This window comes from Numenius arquata, chromosome 5 (genome assembly GCF_964106895.1).
Source record: "Numenius arquata chromosome 5, bNumArq3.hap1.1, whole genome shotgun sequence".
In the NCBI taxonomy this organism is placed as follows: Eukaryota; Metazoa; Chordata; class Aves; order Charadriiformes; family Scolopacidae; genus Numenius; species Numenius arquata.
The window spans coordinates 30,419,065-30,440,505 of NC_133580.1; the positions used below are offsets into that span (position 1 = coordinate 30,419,065).

General features: G+C 40.1%; 1 protein-coding gene across 1 annotated transcript in view; it reads right to left on the minus strand.

Annotated features, from left to right (window-relative positions):
- Positions 1 to 3,236: 3,236 nt before the first annotated feature.
- TET2 (tet methylcytosine dioxygenase 2) overlaps positions 3,237 to 21,441 on the minus strand; it is a 71,997-nt gene continuing 53,792 nt past the window's right edge. The window contains exons 3-10 of the mRNA XM_074147396.1: positions 19,364 to 19,454; positions 15,893 to 15,986; positions 14,561 to 14,769; positions 13,595 to 13,745; positions 11,362 to 11,451; positions 8,739 to 8,876; positions 6,888 to 7,248; positions 3,237 to 5,614 (exon numbers count right to left, since the gene is read on the minus strand). Of these exons, the coding sequence (XP_074003497.1) occupies positions 4,203 to 5,614; positions 6,888 to 7,248; positions 8,739 to 8,876; positions 11,362 to 11,451; positions 13,595 to 13,745; positions 14,561 to 14,769; positions 15,893 to 15,986; positions 19,364 to 19,454 (2,546 nt within the window). The 3' untranslated portion in view covers positions 3,237 to 4,202. The remainder of the gene's footprint in view (positions 5,615 to 6,887; positions 7,249 to 8,738; positions 8,877 to 11,361; positions 11,452 to 13,594; positions 13,746 to 14,560; positions 14,770 to 15,892; positions 15,987 to 19,363; positions 19,455 to 21,441) is intronic.

Below are 21,441 nucleotides of genomic sequence, written 5' to 3' on the forward strand. Positions count from 1 at the left end.
TGCCCCTGGGGATGGTGACTCCACCACTTCCCTGGGCAGTCTGTTCCAATGCTTGACAACCCTTTCATTGAATAAATTTTTCCTAATGTCCAATCTAAACCTCCCCTGGTGCAATAATACTATCTATTAGAGCATCCCACCATTTGGGAGTAATTTGAAATTAACCGAAAAATGCATAAACGGGTCCAGGTAAATACCCTGAACTCCCCTTGTCCTGCCTCTGCCAGGTGTGCATTTGTGGCTGTTACTCGAGTGGCGAGGAAATTCCAACAGTGAATGTGCCACATTCATCTGTGTCCACAGACACCAGTAGGAAACCAGCAGTGATGCTCTACACCCTCTTCCTGCCCATAAAAATGCCTCCCTCCTTCCCTGTAAACACCACACACTTTATTGAGCAGCTGCCTGGGCTAGGTATTGATGTCCCAAAGCAGAGCTAGGAGTAAATGTGATGCCCAGATCTCCTGTTCTGAAGTCCCTAGTGATGCATTTCGTTTGAGCATGTTGGTTGGGTCAGGGAAGATGGAGGTGGGTGCGTGGGCCTGCTTCATTGAACAACTTGGGTTGTCCTGGTGTGTCAGTTGATGCATTCAGTTTCTAAGCTGCTGAAGTGAGCAACTTCCTCCGTTTCTCATAACACAGTTTTCAATGTCAGTTCCCCAGGCTAGTGGTTTCCCCAGCCCTCTAGCCATTGCCCGGTTCCCTGGGGGCTCTTGACCCATGGCTGGTACTAGGGGCCGCATTTCACTGTGCCGGCTTTGATGTCAGCTGATAAAAATGACAGAGAAAGACAAGTTTCTGCAAGACAGACTTAGAGTGCATTAAATAAATATAAATTTTATTAAAAACACCCACATCTCAGCGTTATCAGGAATGATATAATAATAAACAGCTTTCAAATAACCTGCATTACATTACAATACTTACAGTATTTATAACCATCCTCAGATTCTTTTTATAGACATACCAAACATTTCATGAAAATGAATGAAACTAAAGTAAAAAAAAAAAAAAGTAGAACATAAGCATAGAAAATGCACACAGAAGTTCATTACCTTAGTGTCAAACTGCTAAAGTTTCCTACACAAGTTAACCACTAGCTTTAGAAGTGAACTTTTTACCACTGTGCGTCAATCAAGATGAAAAATTCATTCAAGTAAAGTTGACACCACTCAGAAGCATCTTCAAGTATGGCTATAGTCAACCTGATAATCCTATACAAGCAATTTTATGTCTGCTTTGTCATTCGTTCCAACTGAGGCAGGGTTCTGTACACCAAAAATTACAGTTCAGGTATTTACAATACAAAACTGATTCGCCAACTCAGTTCCTGCTCCGGCTGCCAGCAGTTTGGCAAATGACGGTGCATGGCATATTAACCAAACATCTACTATGGATTACATGAATAACATAGGACTTAAAAAAAAAAAAAAAACCTAAACCAAAAAAAATCACCAAAGGATGAAGATTTATAAGGATTTAATTAATCTGACACATAACCATCATTAATTTTTTTTTTTTAAAAAAAGACGAAACTTTTGTTTCAATGCAGTGGGTGAAGTCACAGACTGAGAATTAAAAAACAAAATTGCCATAATAAATATTTGACCATTAAACCCAAAGGCCTCCTTTGATTTACTCGAGTTAGGTTGTGATTCTGTTAGATAAAATTTCTTTCGACCAAACTTAATCTTACAGTATATTGCACAAGATATATCTGGGACATGGAGGTTTGCGTGTTTAGGGAAGCCCTTGTACAGACTGTACCTTTTTATATTCTATTTTATTCATTACAGTATTCAAGAAGCCTTGTTTAGAGAGTGACTTGAACAACTCTAGCAAACAGTCACTTGCCAAACCCCTGCCTTACATTTTTCCCTTTAATCAGCTCAGTGCATTCTACTTTCTTTTTGTTTATTCGTTTGAAACAGGCAAAACATTCTAAATCTCTTAAACACTTTCATTACAATAAAAAGAGCTAACGAATTTACAAAATTAGTTTTAGTTACATCAGTACATGTACAAGAAAAATTAGAGAAGGGATTCAAAAGAAAAGCATTAAATCCCTGAAAAAAGAAAAAACAAAAACGAAACAAAAAGCCCAAGAATAATATATTTAACCTATAACAGCTTTACATACACACAGGTGACACGTTGGCATAGGAGAACATGAGCTGAAATATCCCTGAATTTTTAGAACCAAAAAAAAAAAAAAAGTTGAAGTTCAAGTTATACTTGCTAAAATGTCAAGTATCGAGAGAGTTTTTTTTTGTTTTATTTTTTTTATTTGTTTTTTTCAAAGGCTATTGGGGGAAAAAGATGGTATACAATATATAAACTTTCACACTCAGTTCAATATCCTATTGCCAAACTAGTGTTGAGGTATATGACAAGTAGGAACATCACTCAAACCTTTTAATGTATTTTTTTTTTAGCTCACATTATGATATATTTGTAGCAGGCTGAGTAGCACCATGATGTGAATTCAGCTCAAAACCCAAATATATATAGATTTAATATTTTTACAGTACTAAAATACTAAAGCATTGCGTTAAAAAAAGTTTTGTTTACAATTTAATTTACTATACAACTCTCCTGCTTTTTTTTTTTTTAATAGAAATTAATGATTTAAAACCACCACAGCAAGCCAGCTGCCTATTTTTTTTTTTTTTTCTATTTCATCAACGGAATCACACAGAACTAACCCTGTTTCGTTCATCTTGTGTAGGCATCGGTCTGCTCAATCTTCCTGGCAAAGAGGACACTTGCACCAAGAAATGACTTACACCACAATGTACATAATTATCAACACAAAAGCGATCTGCCATTCAATATTTGAAGAGCACACAGATCTTTAGAAACAGCAGAAGCCCAAGCTAACTAGTTGTAGTCTGTCGCATGCTGCTAATTATTACCTGTGGTTAATATAAAATTCTTTCCTTAAAACTGTACATATTTGAGCAATGAACTTGTCATAATAATTGTAGAAAACAGTTTACAGTATAGCTGTGTGAGATGAGCACCAGAAAAACATGTGTTTTGTGTACTAAAGTATTCCCTTATATCCAGTAAGCCCCATTTTTGCCATAACTGACTGTATTAAAAATGGATATGTAGCCCACTAGCAGATGCATGGCTAAAACAAAAGTATTTAAAAGCTTTTTTAGTCTAAAAAAATTATCTTTGCATTTTAAAATCAAAGTAAACTTTTTTCCTTTTTTTTTTTTTTTAATGTCTTAGTACCTTAGCATTGTTCAAGTTGCCAAGCTTAGGTAGACAAAGTGCTTTTGAAACACTATTTAAAAAAAAAATATCTCTCTCTCTCTCTATTTTATTGTCCTTTTCTAGGACTTGACTGGATGAGCAAAATCCAGAGGTCTTTGTAATTCCCATATGTTAAAAAGTAAGCTTATTTTAACACTAGGTAAATTCAATACATACATGAATGAAAAGGTCCTCCCTGTTGTCAAAGAACATTTGACTACATCATTAACATTTTGTTATAAAGGCATTAACTGTTTGACTGTTAAAATAAAGACACCATTCTCTTAGATAGCACCATGGTTTTAGAATATCCAAACAAATTCAGTGTTTTGCTGTCTATTCATTATGTTTTATACTTATCTACTTTGTTAAATAAAATCAAGAGACTAATAAGATTACAGTAAAAACTGCATGTTAAAAAGCCATAATTCCAGTATTTCAGTACATCGTAGATTCAGCACCAGATGTTATTTTAAGATTCCTGCAGTTGTAATACTACAGTATTATTTTTTTAGGGTTTTTTTTTTTTTTTTGCTCCTGTTCCATGACTATGCAAACTTGATGACATTAAAAGTGGCCACAGATGTGGAAAACTGTAAGGAAAAAAAAAATCATCTATCTGCAGATTATCTCTTTCAGTAATGGAGCCAGTGTTTTCAAATGTAAATTGTGAAACACTTTTTTCTTTTGCTTTTGTTTTTGCATAGGATGCTTTGGTCTTGTTTCCTACATGCCATCTGTGACCACTTAAAAATCAGTGGAAAATAAGTGCGCTAGGGAGATTACCTCTTGTTGCTGGTGTGCTGAGGCTTTTTCCACTGACGGGTTTTGTGAAAACACTGTTTTCTTCTTCACCCTTGCCTTCCCCAAAACCTAAAGAAGAACTACCCTACTGACAAGGTGTTTTTTCAAATGAGGTAACCAACAAAGGTGTGAAGTTAGATATATCGGTTGTAAGGCCCTGTAACCCGTGTAAAGGCATATGGAGATGTAGTTACTGTGGAGTCTGTGGTGACCGACAGTGTCCTTTGTGCAAGAGACTTGATGAAGCGCAGGTACGTTGGCTCTGAGGGTTCGTGTGGCTCAGCAGGCTCCCGCTTTGCTTTTTTGCCGTAAGATTTCTGAGGCACGTAGTCTGGACCGTACTTTTCACATTCCTCCTCTTTCTCTCTTGCCTTCTCAGCCATCTTTGCCTCCCACAGAGCCAGACCGTGTTTTGGCTCATTCATACTCTTGTGCTGGTAAAAGACAAGGGATATTCTGGTGGGATGGTTCCTGTTGGGGTTTTTTAAGGGAGTCGTTGCGTGGAGCTCACGTTTTGCGCACTCTATGAGAATTGACCCATGAGATGGAGCAACTGCCACTCCTCCAATTTCTGGATCCAGAAAGCTCTGCTCGCTATCTGACCAGACTTCATCGGGATCCTCTGCTTTTTCTGGATTCACCACTTCAGTTTTATCTAAACCACCCTGGGGAGTAGTCCTATCATGGTTTTGACCTGGAAGCATGTTAGACAAACCATTAACTGCATGTGAAATCATTTCGCTATCCTTATTTTGGAGATGCAGTGAATTAGGAGGACCACTAAACATGTTTTGAGCAGAATGGTAGTCGTGTGCTAAATGTGGAAGGGGTTGCACGTGATGATGTTCACTGCTTTTACTCATGGGGGCATAATCCATGCTCGGATTACTCAAATTAGATTTTAACCTTGAGGCAACCTCCATAAAATGGCCATCAGCCTCATGGGTGGAATAAGAGGAGAAAGACCCCACGTGGTGTACATTTGGTCTAATGGTGCAGTTACTGAAGGAGTCTACCTGCATATTTTGGTTTCCGTAATTCAAGTACTTGGGACCAAAACTCTGGTTATTCCCGAACCTATGCTGGTATAATGTTTGAATGGGTGGTAGACTTAGTTTAGACATATGGTCTTGGCTCTGGCAATTATACAAGTCCACGTGCTGATGCTGAGAAGAGTAGGATCCCAAATAAGGGGGGCAGTTGTCCATAGGCATGTTTCCATTGCATTGGTAGGGTGGATATTGGTTATTTTGACTTAATGATCCTGAATAAGGGTTCATGGGACTGGAAGAATTCAAATAAGACCCCGCAGGCTGTGATGAGGTTGTGTAGAGGTTCATGGGACTGGACCCTCCATAGGGATCTGAAGTGTATGAAGAGCTTGGATAAGCATTGGCTGGATTAGGCAACCTTACATAGAGATTTGCAGAACCTGAACCCGAGTAAGAGTTAACAGGATTTGACTGAGGGTTGTTAGGGAGAGTGCGCTGTGGATGTTGCTGCTGCTGTTGTTGTTGTGTGGCTGGTCCTGAAAGACGTAAAAGATCTGTAGAAGTGAAAAGAAAAAAAGAAAACCATACAACAAACAAGCTTTTTTTTAAAAAAAACAAAAAACAAACCAACAAACAGCATATTTATAGACTTTCATGATACATATCTATGAAATTTCTAAGAAAAGTATATCATATGATACATTAACAGAGGTTTCCTTTCTCATATCTCCAATACCATCCTTTAAGAAGCTGAATAAATACTAAGGCTACTCATTCTTTTTGGCATGTATCCAGTGAGATCAGATGCTAGCGGCAATGGGGAAAAAAGAGGACAGCGCAATCTGTTCAGTCACATGCTCAAAATCCAAAGAGTTGAATCATCATTTAAGTAGCCCATGAAATGGAGCATCAAAGTCCTCCCAAACAGCCGTGCACAAGGTGACCTTCTTTTCCCTAAGAATAAATAATTCTTCTCATCTATATTAATAGAACTGTCTCAAAAAAATGTCCCTGGCTTTATGTAAAAACAAGGGCGACATTCACTGACAGAGAGAACAGTTCAGTAACAAGTGAGATTAACCAAAGACATGAGAGGAAAACCATCATTCATTAAAGTGAAATGGCATCGTTTAGTGGTTACAACCCTAGCCTAGGTCATGGGACAGCTGACTTCTATTTATAGGTATTTCAGTGACCTTCTGCGTGGCCTTGGATATATCGCTTCTTTCCTCTCTGAGAAAGTTGCTGTAACAATAAAATAGTCATGATGAACTCCTTTGCTCAGGACTCTCAAATCTACTGATGAAAACTGCCAGGGGTTGTTAAGTGGATTTTTAAACTCTTACTCCACTATGGAACCACCTGCTCTGCTTTTGGTCTTGAAGCAGAGTATACATAGTGGTAAAGAGGTTAGGCTTGAATCCCCTCAAATTAGGAGGTTCTCGGTAACAGTGGCAGACAAGTGAGTGATGTGTAGGTCATTCTTTCTTTGGCAGCAGCATCACACGCTTCTTTTTGTGGCTTCTAGGACTACTAGTCCTTTAAAAGTACTTTACAATACCCTGGATGGCAAGCAGAGTTTGCAAAAGCACCAGATTTCTACCGGTGTTAACTATCCAACAGTAAAGGATTTCTCATACAATTTGCCAGTCAAGTATTTATAAATATACAATATTGGTATTTACTTTCAAGAATTCTCTTTCCCTTTTACTTTAAAATGTTCTTGGGCTGAGAACAATGGTTTTCGTGAGACTCATTATAAATAGCCCCAATTTCTAGGAAGTTCCCCACTGTTGACAAAGATCCCGATCAGGTTCATGTGTTTACCTGCTAGCTGCTTTGCATGACCTGCCGCCTCAGAGTTGCCTTGCTTGTTGCGTGCTGCAGCAGACTTCTCCCTTTCAGCTTTGCTAGACCCGTTCTCCAAGGAGGAAAGCTTTTCTGCAGCTGCTTTCTTTGCTTCTAGCTTCCTTTGCCGACATGTCTTGACGGGCTCTGCTAACATCCTTACTTTTCGGCGAAAGGAAGTAAGGACCTGGATGCTGCCATTCCTCTTCTTCTCCTCCTGGCCTTCAGTGCTTCCGAACTCATCCACATCAGAGACTTTGTATAACGGGAGCACGTGGAGCTGCTCGTCTTCTGGTGTTTGGCCGATTTCACGATTGTCTTCTCTCGTTAGTGTGCAAACCTGTTGGAAAGGTGTGTTAGAGTAACTCTCTCAAACCAGTCTGAGAAGAGCAGCTCTGAAATACTAGCCTGTGCTTTTTACCTTGCCCTGCCACTGTTGGCGTTGGCATCCGGCAAGCTACTTGTCAACTGTAAGCTTCTGTGCAATTTATGCACATCACAACAAGCCTGCAATTTCATTTCTTCCATTGCTCTATTGGACAGTGTCAATAGAAACAGAAGGTGCATATATATCTATTTCTTGTGCTGAAATGAACAGTATAGTTAGGGATTATCCTAATGTGAAATAAACTGTGTGACCCATTGTACTGTGACCAGGGAGCTAAAACAGTGGAACCTGGAACTTTGTACTCACCTGAAGATTTTTTCACTAGAATATATTAGCTAGCTAGCTATTAGAAACAGCGTGCAATATAACATACTGCCATTGTATTTCACACCTCCTTACAATGGCAACTTCCAGGTCTTTGCAAAGGAGCAAGTCACTGTAATGTTAATAATAAGATTTAAGGAAGTTACTGTTGTGTCATGCAGCACGCTCATTGTGTTTGCTCCAGCTAAAGTAGGTGTTGGGAGGATCTCAGGGGTAAAAGATGCTGATACAGACATATTCTGTAGCAAAATCATTGCATCAGCCAGTTTTTAGGAAGAAAGCTCAGCTAGAAATATGTATTCTATTGGTGGTAGTTGACTTGTCAATTAAGTCATATCCTGGAAACGGGAAAAAGTTAGTTGGTATTAAAAAAGTAGATATTCCCTTTGGTTGTGAATTGTTTTTTGAAATTGAATTTGCACTGTGAATCTAGGTAGTTGCTTCAAATTACAACTCTGATGATTATTCAAAACTGAAGATTATTCTTTCTTACATTTACCCCAATTGTATTGTCACAGAAAGAGTAGGCAGGGAACAGAAATAATCCAATACACATCAAAAATCAGCTCGCTTTTCTGGTATCTTCTACAGGCCTTTGCTGTACGTGCTGGAGACCAGAACGTAAGAGAGTAAAGGGTGCATGTACAGTACAAAGGATGGCAGGGCTTGCAGACTTTCTGCTCATCACAAGCAGGAATGAAATCCACAACTTCCTAAACTCTTCTGGAAAGAAGTTATTTGTTCCCATTTTTATTTTATTAGAAGATATAATTCAAAGCTGTTAGAAAAAAAAAAATGTTTCAAGAGGACAAATATAAATTATTTTGTGCCAGGAACACTGAAACAGGGATTTCAGTCCTGCTGGGATCTTCTTTCCATTGTCTCCTCAGTTTCTCTTTTACCCGTTCTATATTAAACCTTTATTTAATACACCATAAGTCTCATTCATTTGAATGAAAAATTGTGTAGGGGATAATAAGTTAGCTCAATTACTGCTTAATGTTTCTTTTTTTAGCAATCTGCGTTATGCAAGTATAAATTTAAACAGATGGGAGATAATGAATTAAATATATGAAATTAGTACTGGAGTAAGGAGGCTGGATGTATCACAGACTTACCAGTGTACTCCCGTTCTGCATATTGTGTAAGTCTCTGTGAGCATGAGCGCAAAAATCCAGGCAGGCAGTGACCCCTGAGAACGGGCGACCTTCTTTTAAACCCAGGCGACACTCAGGTGCTCTGTGTTCATACTCGATCTGCAAAAAGATGACAGGCATCACTGCAACCGAGCTGGATGCTCCGATACACAGAATTAGCACCAAATGCTCCGCTATGACAACATACAAGTTTGCTAACATCTTGGAGGTGGCAACATACAGATCTTGAAGACAAAAAAATCAAGCAATTTGATAGCAATTTCGTGTCCATCCTTAATTCCCTGCTGTTTTGTTCCCCGTTACCTCCTGTCTCTGGTGTGATTGTGAAATTGGCCAATAATACTTTTCCTTGTGTATTACTTCTGATTCGCTGCCAGTGGTTGGTGTTTTTACATGACAAATGCAGTGTATGGTTTCAGCGTCTGGCACCGTTAAGAGTGATATGTTTGTGTAGACTGGAAATATACCAAGCTATTAAAGGAAAATGGCTTTAGAAAACTGACTTCAGAATGACTTCATGAAAAATAATAATTTGCTTTTTGATTTGTAATATTTTGGCGTGCTAAACATATATTTCATTAGCTTAAGTATGACTCAAACTCCTGACCAAAAAGAGAGAGAATTCAGCCAAGACAGTACTTTTGACCCATGCACTCATTATTAAGGAGTTTTACAAAGAGTTGATAAGGCAACAATAAACCTTACACAAAAAGAAAGGATTTTGTAACGGAAGATCAAGCCTTAGACAAAAGACGGCTTCATATTTTATTTGGAGAATTAAAAATGAAACCATGTTTGTAAAATGCTTTGCTGAAATTCCTGAACGTTTAAAGTGAATGCAAAAAAATCTTAATGGAACTTAATGGACGCCGTTTTAAGTTAAAGTGAAATTAGAAGTTTTGCCAAGTCTTGATCCAAGATCACTAAAAGGTGTCTGGTTTGCTCACAGACCTTATTTTTAAAATTTGGAATATTTACTTGCCTGAAATAAATAAAAGCAGAACAGAACTTGAAACACGTAAACTTCTTTGGAATTAAACTAGAGTAGTCTGAATGTTAGTCAGACTGTAATTGTCTGATTAAAGTATACCGGTGCAACTGCTCTCTGAGATGTTCTGTTGGGTCCAGTTGGAAAAAACAAATCCTTTCCAATTCTAGCTTTTAATCCACTAGCAATTCAGGCTTGGATTAGAATAAATCCGGGAATCTGGAATTTCTTTTCAGGATTCAAAGGGGGATCGGTTTTAGGGGTTTTTGGTTTTAGAACCTTTTACAGTACCGTACGAATCGGGCCTCGACCATCCCTCTTTAAAGCCACTGACAGTAGCCTGATGAGGGTTTCCCCACAAATGCAAGGTCTGCATGAAAAAGTCTTGAAGGAGGCAAAGCTATACACACGCCTCATTACACAAGGTAAAAACTGAAACTTGTAAAAGCATGCATTTTCAACAAGTGTTGGGCAGGTCCACAGCTTACATGGAGAAAAGTTCTTTTGTGAATTTTTGTGGGAAAAGAAAAGCAGCCCAAGCAAAGAACCATCCTATTGTTCACCACCCCCTCATTTTTTCTTCTTGCTCTTCCTTTCTTCTCTTGCAGAACGTCTCTCAGATACTTCGACAGATAACCACAGCTAGTGGGCACATGGCCACAGTTTCCTCCATAACGAGTCTCCAAACACTATCTGATCAGGTAAGTGAAATTGGGTAGGTCTGCTTACCCTCTCTAGTTGCTACTAAATGTGCAGGAGTGAGTTTTCTGGCAAATAAAAATGGACAGTTTTGTGTTAGTCTACTGTTTCCATTACAGCTGAAAATCTGTCTTGTGCTGGTTGCTACAGCATAATGCTGTCAACAGGAAAGAAAGGAGATGTCATAGTTTGCAGTCGATGCTGATAGTTTGGAAACTGTAAGTTCTGTGAATGTTTGTAATGATACTGAACCTAAGCAATGAAAATGAAGGCCAGCAGTTATGCATTTCCAAGGGATATTTTGTCAAACTATAACGCAAGTATCTGGAAGAGTTCTAGCAAAGGAATGCAGATGAGAGACTGCCAAACTGGGAACCTCATAAAAGCTTTGAATGTGCTAGTATCTGTGAACGCTGCTTTACAGAAAATATGCGCACATGATCTGCTGGTGCAGGCAGACTGAGTGTGTTCAAACATGAAACTGTGCTTTAAAACTTTGGTGAAAACTAAATTCGTCTACCACTTGAGAGAGCAGAACTGAAACTATGGCAGTATGATACACTGCCTTCTGGCACTGCTGCCAACCTCACACCATCTTCATGGCTATTTTGCTAGTTTAGCTGGTGAGTCATGCTAAATCCAGGAATTTGTGTTGTAAAGCTGAAGAGTTCTGCTCAAATGTGAAGGAATTTTATTGTGTTGATTTAGGTGAAAAGATTAGTTCTATTCAGTGGACCAAATTGTTCACTTCCATTTGTCTTTACCCTGATGTCAAAGGAATGCTGGCATAAACTGTACCTAATGGTTTGGTGCAAAGTTGAAGCATTGGGAAGTGTGGTAAAAATCAGGTTATTTGCATGACTGCTCCAGTTCCTTTTTTTTTTTTCCCCAGCATACCTGGTTGTTATATGCATCAGGTGCAAGCTTCTTGTAGGTAGGTGCCATCAGGGTTGACAGGTTCTGCAAATTGGATTCTAGTTTTTCTTCCTGTTAGGAGATGAAATAGAGTTCAATGACGTTTCCATACTGTATGTATGGGGTCTAAGAAGTTATGGTCTTTACACAATTATGTTTACACTGATAGTTGTGTAAAGGCCCAGACCGTTACCATTCTTGTTAGACAGTAACTGTTGTGAATCTCCTTCTAATTTTATTGTTTCACAGCCTTTAAAGTAATGAAGTAGTAAAGTAGTGTAGTGTTATCCTTGCAAGAGGACATCACGTACTATAATCTTAATTTGTTTTATATTAAGAAGAATCACATCCTTCAACATGGAGATGTTTTAGATCAAAACGTGATGATCCTCCTTATTTTCCCTACTGGAGTTTTGGGAAAATAATACTCTTTAGAAAGCTTGAGAGAAATATCAGAATGGTCCATCAAGTAAATCTGACTAAGGGTTTTGCACACTGCAATGACAGCACTTCAACACACTGAAATATCTTTTCATGCAGCAATTTAAAATTACTTAAATACTTCAGACTTCAAAAACTTCCCAACTCTTAAGCAATGAAGAATCGTGGACGTGTCCAGTAGTTGGTGATATGGAGGTAGGAAGGACCACGGTTCTTTTTTTCTATAGGGAGCGGACACATTCTCAAAATGAAAGGCTCTTTAAAAATGAAGTACTCTAATAACATACTCCAAAGTTGTTCCCCATCCTCTCAGGATGAGAATCCCAAATTCAAACCTTGCTTACATGAGGCCCTTATTTTTAATTTCAAGTGCATAAGGAACAGTGGCATACTGGAGTGGTATATTTGTTTTTGGGAATATATGAATAGCTGTGGAAAACCTATGGGTTTGAGACAGATGTGTGTTTGATGCATTAAAAGTTTCTATCTTCTTCTATGGGACTATCCTAGTTTGAGACTCCGAAATGACATTATGGAATTGTCAAAAATATCTTGCTGTGACCTTGTGGCTGCTGCCAGAACTTGGAGCTCTTGTATGGCCCATAAGTTACCATTTGTGTTACTTCTAGTTTTTATTGGTGAGGATCCTGTTTCTGTTGTCTATAAACTGTGTCTATGCTATGGGACCCAGCCCCTGGTCTGGGCTTTGGCTGCCCCTGACTTTATGTGGGAAGAAGATTGGAGGGTAAAACCATCTTTCCCGCCCAGCTCTGGCTTCCATGGGAAGTAAATCCAGGAATGCAAGTTGGAAGAGTGCCCTGGTGGGCTCTGGCCAGGTATCCAGCTTAGAAAATTTTGGGGGTTTAGGATTGCAGGCTATGATAAAGAAGGCTTTGTGCCACAGCATGATTGGAGACGAGCTATTCTGTAATTCTTGGGACCGTAGAAGAGCAGTAGGGAGGAAAAACTGTATGTTAATTATGATGACATTCTAAATAGCATGCCATAGGATGCAGAAGTGGCTGGCTCTCTGATCACGTGAAAGAAATGCTCAGATTTGCATAAGACACCAGAATACAGTGAAAGCTGTGGACCTATGCGGCAGTACACAAGCAAGGGACTAAATTTGCACGTGCTTGCCAAAAAACAGACTGGGCCTTTGGAGCCTCCCAGACACATGACCAGCTGGAGGTGTCCAGGAGTCACTGCAGTCATGACTCAAAGGTATCTTGTGCCCAGGCTAAGGTCAATGTTTTTTTTATTGCTCTGACTCGTTTTAAACAGTTGCCAGTTTGCTGTAACACAGAGCCCAGTCTGGAAACATTCAGTGGAGCAGGACTGTACGTAGAATGAGTCTTCCTATCCTCATCTTGGAGTTTCATCATGTTTGTCTCCATGCAGTCTGCTCTGGTTTCCAGTTGCAACGTTATGTCCATTCAGTTGGTAAACCTTCCGCTTTGCCACCAGGGAATGCCTGATTGCAGGCCTAATGCAGCCACAATTACTCAGGCCATGCCCTCTCCCCTAATTGTGAAAGCCTGCAAACATGGCTTCAAGTCTCAGGGCTTTTACCAGCTGTCAGAATTTGGACAGTCAATTCAGCTGGCTCAGTGACTGGAATCAATCAGTTTTGACTGGCAGTTATTTAATTACCCTACATGTATGCCATTCAGGCAGGGCTCTGGTCCCTGGTCTCTTGTACCGTGACTCTATTTGCAGAGTGACAGAAAACATTTCCTTGCAAATGAGGCTCATTTTAGAAATGGACACCAACCTCTTTTGGGTCATCCCCCATCAGCTTAAACTTTCTTGGAATCTTGCTTCTGGCAAACTTACAACCGTTGTAGTACATGCTCCAGGAGCAACCAAAGGAAAATGAAGCACCACAAGTTTCAGGGTCCAGCCCTTGACATGCGCAAGTCCGTCTAAAAAATAAGAGAATATAGCTGTTAGCAGGAGGCGGGTCACCCCGGGGCACTCCCACAGTAGGCACTGGCATTCTGCTGACGCTCTGGGGCATCACTGGTCTTGCATTGTCTTCCATCACTAAATAATGAAGGAATGAGAGAGGCATACACATTATAACAGAAGATTTTACGGGAGTGAATAGTTTTATGGTTGCAAAGCAAGGACTATGGGTTTTCTATGCTTCTGTGAGAAACCTGGCTTTGCTTAAAAGAGGTTATGTTTGCATGGTGCCTTGTTAGGTAGCGATAGTCATGGTACCTGAAAAGGGCATATGCTGACAGCACTGCGAGAACGTGGGAGCCCTCTGACAGGGGCTAAGCAGCAATTCCTGAAATACGACTCTACCCATGAAGCCAACGTAACATACAGTGATAGCTATGTTAATTTTGGTCTAAATGTTCTTCGCTCTCAGAAAGACATGGGAAAACGACATAGTGCAAACTCTTTAGATTCAGGCTAGCTTCTGTAGGCTTACAGTATGATTTAGTTCATCTAGTTTTTATTTCAAGGTTGAAGTATCTGCTGTCCTGCGCCCTGCTGAGATCTCTTCCTTTAAATATACTGAGATGCTTCACAACTCCGTGAAGATGTTTTTCTCTGACTTATAAGAATGTGTACTTTGCTTTTCTCACAGGGTTTGTGGGTTTTCAAACTGCCTGAAATAGTTGGAAAGGTTATGAGTATTTCAGGGTAATGGCATGAGCGGAAGTGCCAGGTCTGAGGGTGAAGGTGAGGTTGCAAGTTTGGGCGAGCAACCCTTTGTTCCACTTACTCTTCGTTGAGAGCGCACCGCCGGTTCGTGAGCGTGCCGTACTTCCTCAGGGTGTCGGTGAGTTCGGAGTAGAGCTTGTCGGCCAGGCTTGTTGGGATTCCCTCCCAGACCAGGATGAGAATCACAATCACGGCCGTCTCGCACGTGTGGCCCGCTCGCTCGCGCACCAAGCAGAGTAGCTTTTCCTCCTGACTGCTTCTGCGGACTACCTGCATGCACAGCAAAACACACCCCCAGAGCCCCAACACAAACAATGCATTTCTTAATGTGAAGAGCAAGAGAATAGGAAACCTCAGCATTAGTGCACGTGTGGAGAGGTTACTTCTACTTCTGTCTCATTAGTGATATGGGCCGGGGCTACCCCTTCTGTTTAATGAAGCTGACTCTAAGAGGCTAAGCTTGACTGATGGCACGGAAAGCCATGGTGGTAGCAACCAGCCTTGTAAAGGTATCCCCTACGCTCTGATTCAGCAGGAAATATTCTCATGAATATTTGCTATGGTCCAGTTTAATTAGTGGGCAAAAGGAAGTGAGCAGTGTGATGCCTCCCCACACAGAGGTGGATGGTGGACACTTGGGCCTAGGGGGCAGGAGCCATGTGGGGGAAGGGAGATGGCTAAAGAAAGGGACTGAGTAACTGGACGTGGGAGCTCTCTCCCTTTCCCTCCCAAACTTAAGCAGCTAAACTTGTGGCCACTCAGCTTTGTGACCTGCCTTTACTACAAACAAACACTACAGTGATGAGAGGAAAGCAGTAGATGTTGTTCAAATAAAAGCGTCTTTGCTTCTCGGTGCTTGTGCTACTGTGGGTATTTCTGAAGAAAAGGTGCAGTCTGGCACACATAGAAACTATAATCATGAATTCAGTTTTTCCTCATCCTGTCTTTCCCCAGCCTGCCCAAACAACTCAGTAATTTGTGCCAAAGTACGACGGTGTTTGCTAAGAGAGTGTCCTAATGCCTCTCTCAAACTGGGAGTGCATTTTAAAACCATCACAGTGGTGCACTTACTGGACTTCTTTGTAAGCTAAAATTAACCAGCAACGAGGATGTCTGGTGTTGTGAATCTTAAATCTAAGCGAAACCACCTTCCCTCTCAGGTTTTCATTCCTTTAAGCCAAATTTTATTCGTTCTGCTCTCCACGCGACAAGTAAATGGGAGTGTGAGAGACAGGGGTGGGAGCAGGCTACAGGCATCCTGCATGATACTGCTGCTGCTGAGCTATTTTAGGTTTCAAGGTATCAGCTAGCAGAAGGACATGTCACTGCTGTCTGCTTACGTGAACCATCATACTGAACTAGGTTAGTCTTACCATTTGTGTGCATCACTTACCCATTTAGCAATTGGACATCCTTGAGAACTTTTGCCTTCTTTCCCAGTGTAGACAACCCTCTCAATCCTTATAGCTTTACCCTTCTGTCCAAATCTTAAACAAACAAAAATATGTACAATGAGCAGATTCATTTGGAGCTGTGTGAACACTGAAAAGATGGAGCATGTTTGCCAGTCTTATCTTAAGAAATAAACACTGTGAACTAGAGGAAGGGATGCGCAATGCGGTTTATCTTGCCGATTTTATTATAGTGAGGATTGATATGTTAAGAGAGGCAAATGTCTTTAATACATCACAGATGAGTAAAAATTATCCATAACACTCCCAAAGCTTTTAACTGTTTCTATAGAGAATTTGTTATAAATTACATTTTGAAAAGTGGACTTGAAGTCTCTCTGTTTTGGGGAGGAATGTGACATTTTTCTTTAATTTCTGGGTTAAACTTAAAGTTATTACTCTGAAATGTATATAATCAGTTGTCACGGAACAGCTGGCATGCAGTAGTCACTATTAATTTTCAGTGCTTGTTTCTGGCTTAGATACAGTGTGAATCGGTTAAGTCATGATTAATTTGCATCATATCTATTTCCTTTATCATCTGCTCATAAATTGTTACTACTTTACTTCTGCCTGACTTCTATACTGAATTTGGATCACAAGATACCCTCAAATGATGCCATTTGTGCGTGTCTTTAACCCCACATGCAAGTAGTGCTGTTACCCAGAGCAAATGGGATCCACTTGCCACGTCCTCTGATGGACCAGGTGGAAATGTGTGGCAAATGCTAAGTGAAGCAAATCTTGACTCAATAAAAAGCATTAGACCTGTTAAGGTCATGCATTTCCAGGCATGTTGTTGCGCCAGGCCTCTCCCAGGGCTGCTGCAGCTGGGGGGTGCCCCCACCTGCCGAGCCCTCGAGCACATCAGGTCTCAGGTGAGGCCGTGCGTTAGAAATGTGTGGAGACTAAATCACCATCTCCTTGTTCTTTGCCTGTTACCTATAGAGCAATCAAGATAGTTCCTTCCTGTTATGCAGCCATTTAATGATGTCTTGAGCACTTTTGACCTTTCATCCCTCTTGTTTTTGCACTAAAACCTTGCTGACATATTTAAGAGTAAATATTTGTATTTAAACTTCTGTCCTGTAAAGGAAATGAAAAAAAAGCTTATTTTTAGATGTGATCTCATTGTGAAATTTCAGTATCACAGGAAATTATACAAATAAAATCAAGTTGTACTACACGTGTTCTGCAAACAACTAAGTCACTTTTTCCTACTTAGGCTTGGATGTTAGTATACATTTGTTTCTTTAATTAACCACATTAAAAACAACATTTTAAAATCTTAACATTTTCTATCAATTTGCTAATCTGGATTGCAGGACAACTGTGCAGATGCTCCTATAGAAATACATGGTACATTACACACTGGGAGTGAAATGAACTTTCTCTCAAATCTGTTCAACTGTCACAAAGGAATTTGTGCCTGATATTTGTCATGCTTGCTTTCAGGCCAGAGCTGACTGCCTTTAAAACCAGAGCAAAACTCACTGAGCATGAAGTAGGGATTGGGAGAAGCAAGAGGTAATATGTATGTATCCACCATGGATTCTGCAAGGAATTTGTTCTGCTAAGATATTAACTGTAAGTCTAAATCCAAATCCTGGTTTGTTTGGTGGTGCTGATATCTTAAAAGTCAATCCATGTTCATGGGAAGCCAGTTTAAAAGTGCTTCAATTGTCATTAGTGTCACCAACTGCACATGTGTGCTTGAGAGTATCTTTTAGAGTGAAGTGCTTTTTTTACTTAGGGATACAAAATTAACTAATGAGGAGGAGTTCTGCAGTTCTTCAGTCAGGGAATCGCACAGTTCATACCATATGAACAGTTGAAAACTAGCCATTATTCAAGTGGCTGCTGCTATACTCTGCTGAACCTGGCTGAGTAGATGCATGTTATCTATAATCTCTCAGGATTTCCTTCTGCCAACATGAAATGAAATTAAATGCAAAAAAAAAAAAAAAAAAAAAAGAAGAAGAAAACAAAAAAAAAGAGAAAAGGTGAGGTCAATATTAAGGATGAAAAATTACATTCCAAAGTAAAGAAATGAAAAAAAGTTTCATCTCTAATAATTGACATCATGACATGAATGACTTTCCTCTTTCATTTATTATTTGTAAATACTAAAGAATTAACCGGTCAATGAGAGCTCTGGAGATAACAAGTTGTAAGAAGCTTCTCAGGAGGGTCAGCGTTCACTGCCCCTTTGCAGGAGGAAGCTGATTTGTGTAGGTTACATGCATTTGAGCTGCTCACAAAGCTGAAAACAAGTATTGGGGCAAGGCCTGCACAGGAGTCACAGGGAAGGAGGTGCTAAGAAAAGAGGAAGGACCTTAGGACTTAGAGGTAATCCGAAGGGTTTAATATGCCTTAAGAGGCCCATGGTCATGCAGGGATGAACATAAACTGACAGACTTTGCTAAGAAGCAGTGCTCCTTAGCTTAGACAGAGCACCGCAATAATGCCCATTTACTTTTGGTTCTGCAACTAGCTGAAGCTTCTTTGTAGTTCTGGAGTCCAGTTTTTAAGGTATTCAAATTCCCATTTGTCTCTGACTTACTGGGGAGCTTTTTGTTTGCTTATTTTTCAGAAGGGAACTGAATTCCCAGACACCTCTAAAAAATCTGGCCATTGATGTCTACGCATGCCAAAAGATACAAGGAATGCAGAATTCACAGTGCAGAAGTAACTTTTGTGACAGTTTTTAATTTAAATACTTTAGAAGGGCCGGTGGGTTTTGTGCTTATGCGTATTTTTAAATAGCACAGATCATGTATCCATTCAAAATTCCTGGTTTGGTTAGCTTTGATGTAACAAATACAGGGATTGTCCACAATCAAGATAAGGCTAGTTTTGTGCAATGCTCTGAGGCAGGGGGATGTTTTTTCACAAAACTGTTTATCAATTCTTGGGCTGAAATCCTATCCAACAACTTTATAGTGCTCCTCTGGACATGACCGAGTTAGATTTAGCCCTTTAGGGTTTTACTACGTACTTCGTAATTTGGGTGGGGAAGGGGGGCACTGATTTTGGAGTTTGGTATCCTGCTCTTCATCTTCCTTCTACCTTGGCATTCTCCTACCCAGAGGGAACACCAGGTCCATGCCTGCTTTTGCAGCCATTGCCAACCATCTTGCTTGGCAGGCTGGTGAATACTTGTTCCTGCTTGGGTTTGCTGGCATCTGTCTCAAAGTGCGCAGCCTGTGCCAGCCAGCAGACTATTAGCCCTGTCAAATATTGTGACTCTGGTGAATAGCACAGTGCGTAATGTTGGCAACACTGGAGTAGCTAAGCCTACAAGTAATTACTTGATTTGCAATTGTTTATTTCTTTATGTGCAAAAGCTGGAAAAATTCTGACATCCACAAAAGGATAAACGTTAATCTGCCCTGTGCCTTTGCACTAATTACCTTTCTTCCATGATTTCTCTAATAGCTGCCACATTAGGACCGGCTCCTAGATGGGTATAGAAAGGACCTTCATCTTTTTCAATAATTTGCTCTGTTTAAAACAAAATAAAGGTTATTACTTTGAAGCTTAATTCTTTAATGTAAAAAGTCACATTGCAAAGCTTACATCTAGCTCGTCAGAATACTGCTGTATGGGTCTGGGGTCAGAGTTTTCACACTTACGTCTAAAGTATGCTCACGCAATTTCTACAAAACATGCAAAGCACGTGGCTAATCCTGCAAATAGCCGTGATACGGACTGTGTGCCTTTTGCTAGCACAAACAGTTGTTTCACACCTTGGGCTCTAAACTGAAATTCAAAAGGCATTTTCCTGTTATCACCAAACAATTGTTTCTCCTTCTCCCACTTCCTCCTCTCCCAGTATCTAGAAAGGAGGATAAATGGGATAATAACAGTAAACATTGACGTTAGTGAGCTGTACAGTACTTGTTTTTCAGCAGACATGTTACAGTGCAGGAACCTACAACTTGAGAAAGTGGCCAGTAAGGTTACATAGAGAATTTCTGCCACCCACAGAAAGACTCTCTGAAATGAAAAAAAGCAAGTTTGCTGAAAGAAATCCTGCACAAGGCTGAGTCAAAATGCTCGTATGCTAAGAATGTGCCCTCGGTTTACTGTGTGTAGGTAGGACGATGTCAGCATTCACAATATATGCTGTATGTTTGGTTTGAAACAAGAAGACAGGCTCTGGCAGTGAGAAAGAAATGGCCAGGCTCTGCCTGGGTTCAGGTGGAGATGGTGGAGCTGTGCTGACTTGTCTGAGGGCTGACTTTATGCTTTCTGCCAGGCTAACTCCAAAGGCTGGATGAGGTGATGCTGGTCTTGACGTACAGCCTCCAGAAGAATGATGAAGGCATGCTATAAACCTCAACATGTCAATAAGGGAATGGTTTAATTTAATCTTTCTAAGAACAAGTATTGGTAGAAAAGAGCTATAAACCCTATCGATTTTGCTGTGGCACTGGGTTCTTCAAAGAGGACAAGGAACTAAGTTTTATGCTCCTTTATTTCCTAGAGGGTCTGTTAAGACTGAAGAATTAAAATGCAAGTGGAGGATAAGCTCTATTTGCTTAGCTAGCAGTTACAGTACTGACTAAAAAAATAGTAAGAATAATGAAATGATTGCCAGAAAATCTTGTGCCAACTACACTGGAGAAACCGTCTCAAGACAAAAAACCCTGAACAACTTCAGTGTTTTCAAAAAAACTGTATTTTGTAGGTTGTTTCTTATAGAACAACAAGGAACAGGTTTCCAGTTTTCCTCCTGGGAGCTTTGGAGATCCACTACCTCCTCTTTTTGTTCCCATGGATCATTTCTGAGACAGGTCCAGGTGACTGAAAAGGCCAAAAGGTCCATTTTGCAGTTTTGGAGGAGCATGGTTCAACTTTCCTCTTTTACAGTTGGTATGAAATCTCAGTTAGTGAAACTGTAACAAGGATTTTTTTAAATTTTTTTTGTTCCCATTTTTGGCACTGAATGTTTTGTCTCAGCCTCAATAGTTTATCCAATGGAGTCTGAAAGTGCCTGTTGTGTGCAGTGTCAGTGCTGTATGGAAGCTCGGGCTACACAGCCCTGTCTGTCACTCTACTTTGCTTCCCTCTGCTCTATTCTTCCAGCTTTTGGAGATCGGGTGTGCCATGAAGAAACACTGAGGGTCTCCCTTGCTGCTTTTTTGGAGCTGCTTGCGTAGCTCCTCTGAGAAACCGCTGCTCTCTTTAGCTTTGCAGGAGACAAGTGTGTGAAAGGGAGGATAAACAACAAGTTAATCTTAACTTGCAACAAGTGAGAAATAATCTGCCATCCCTTCTTTGTTTAGGCTTTACTGAGGGAAACTTCAGCAATTTCACTCTTAAAGCAAAAAATGGCCTAAGGATCTAAAGTTCTGGACCCAGGAAATATTTTATAAATGCTATATCTAACCTTGATGAATAAATTAGAGCATAAAGTTATGACCTATTTTTTATCAGCATGTTGTCATTACATGTCTGCTGCTCAAGGAGAATGGATGCGAGGGGA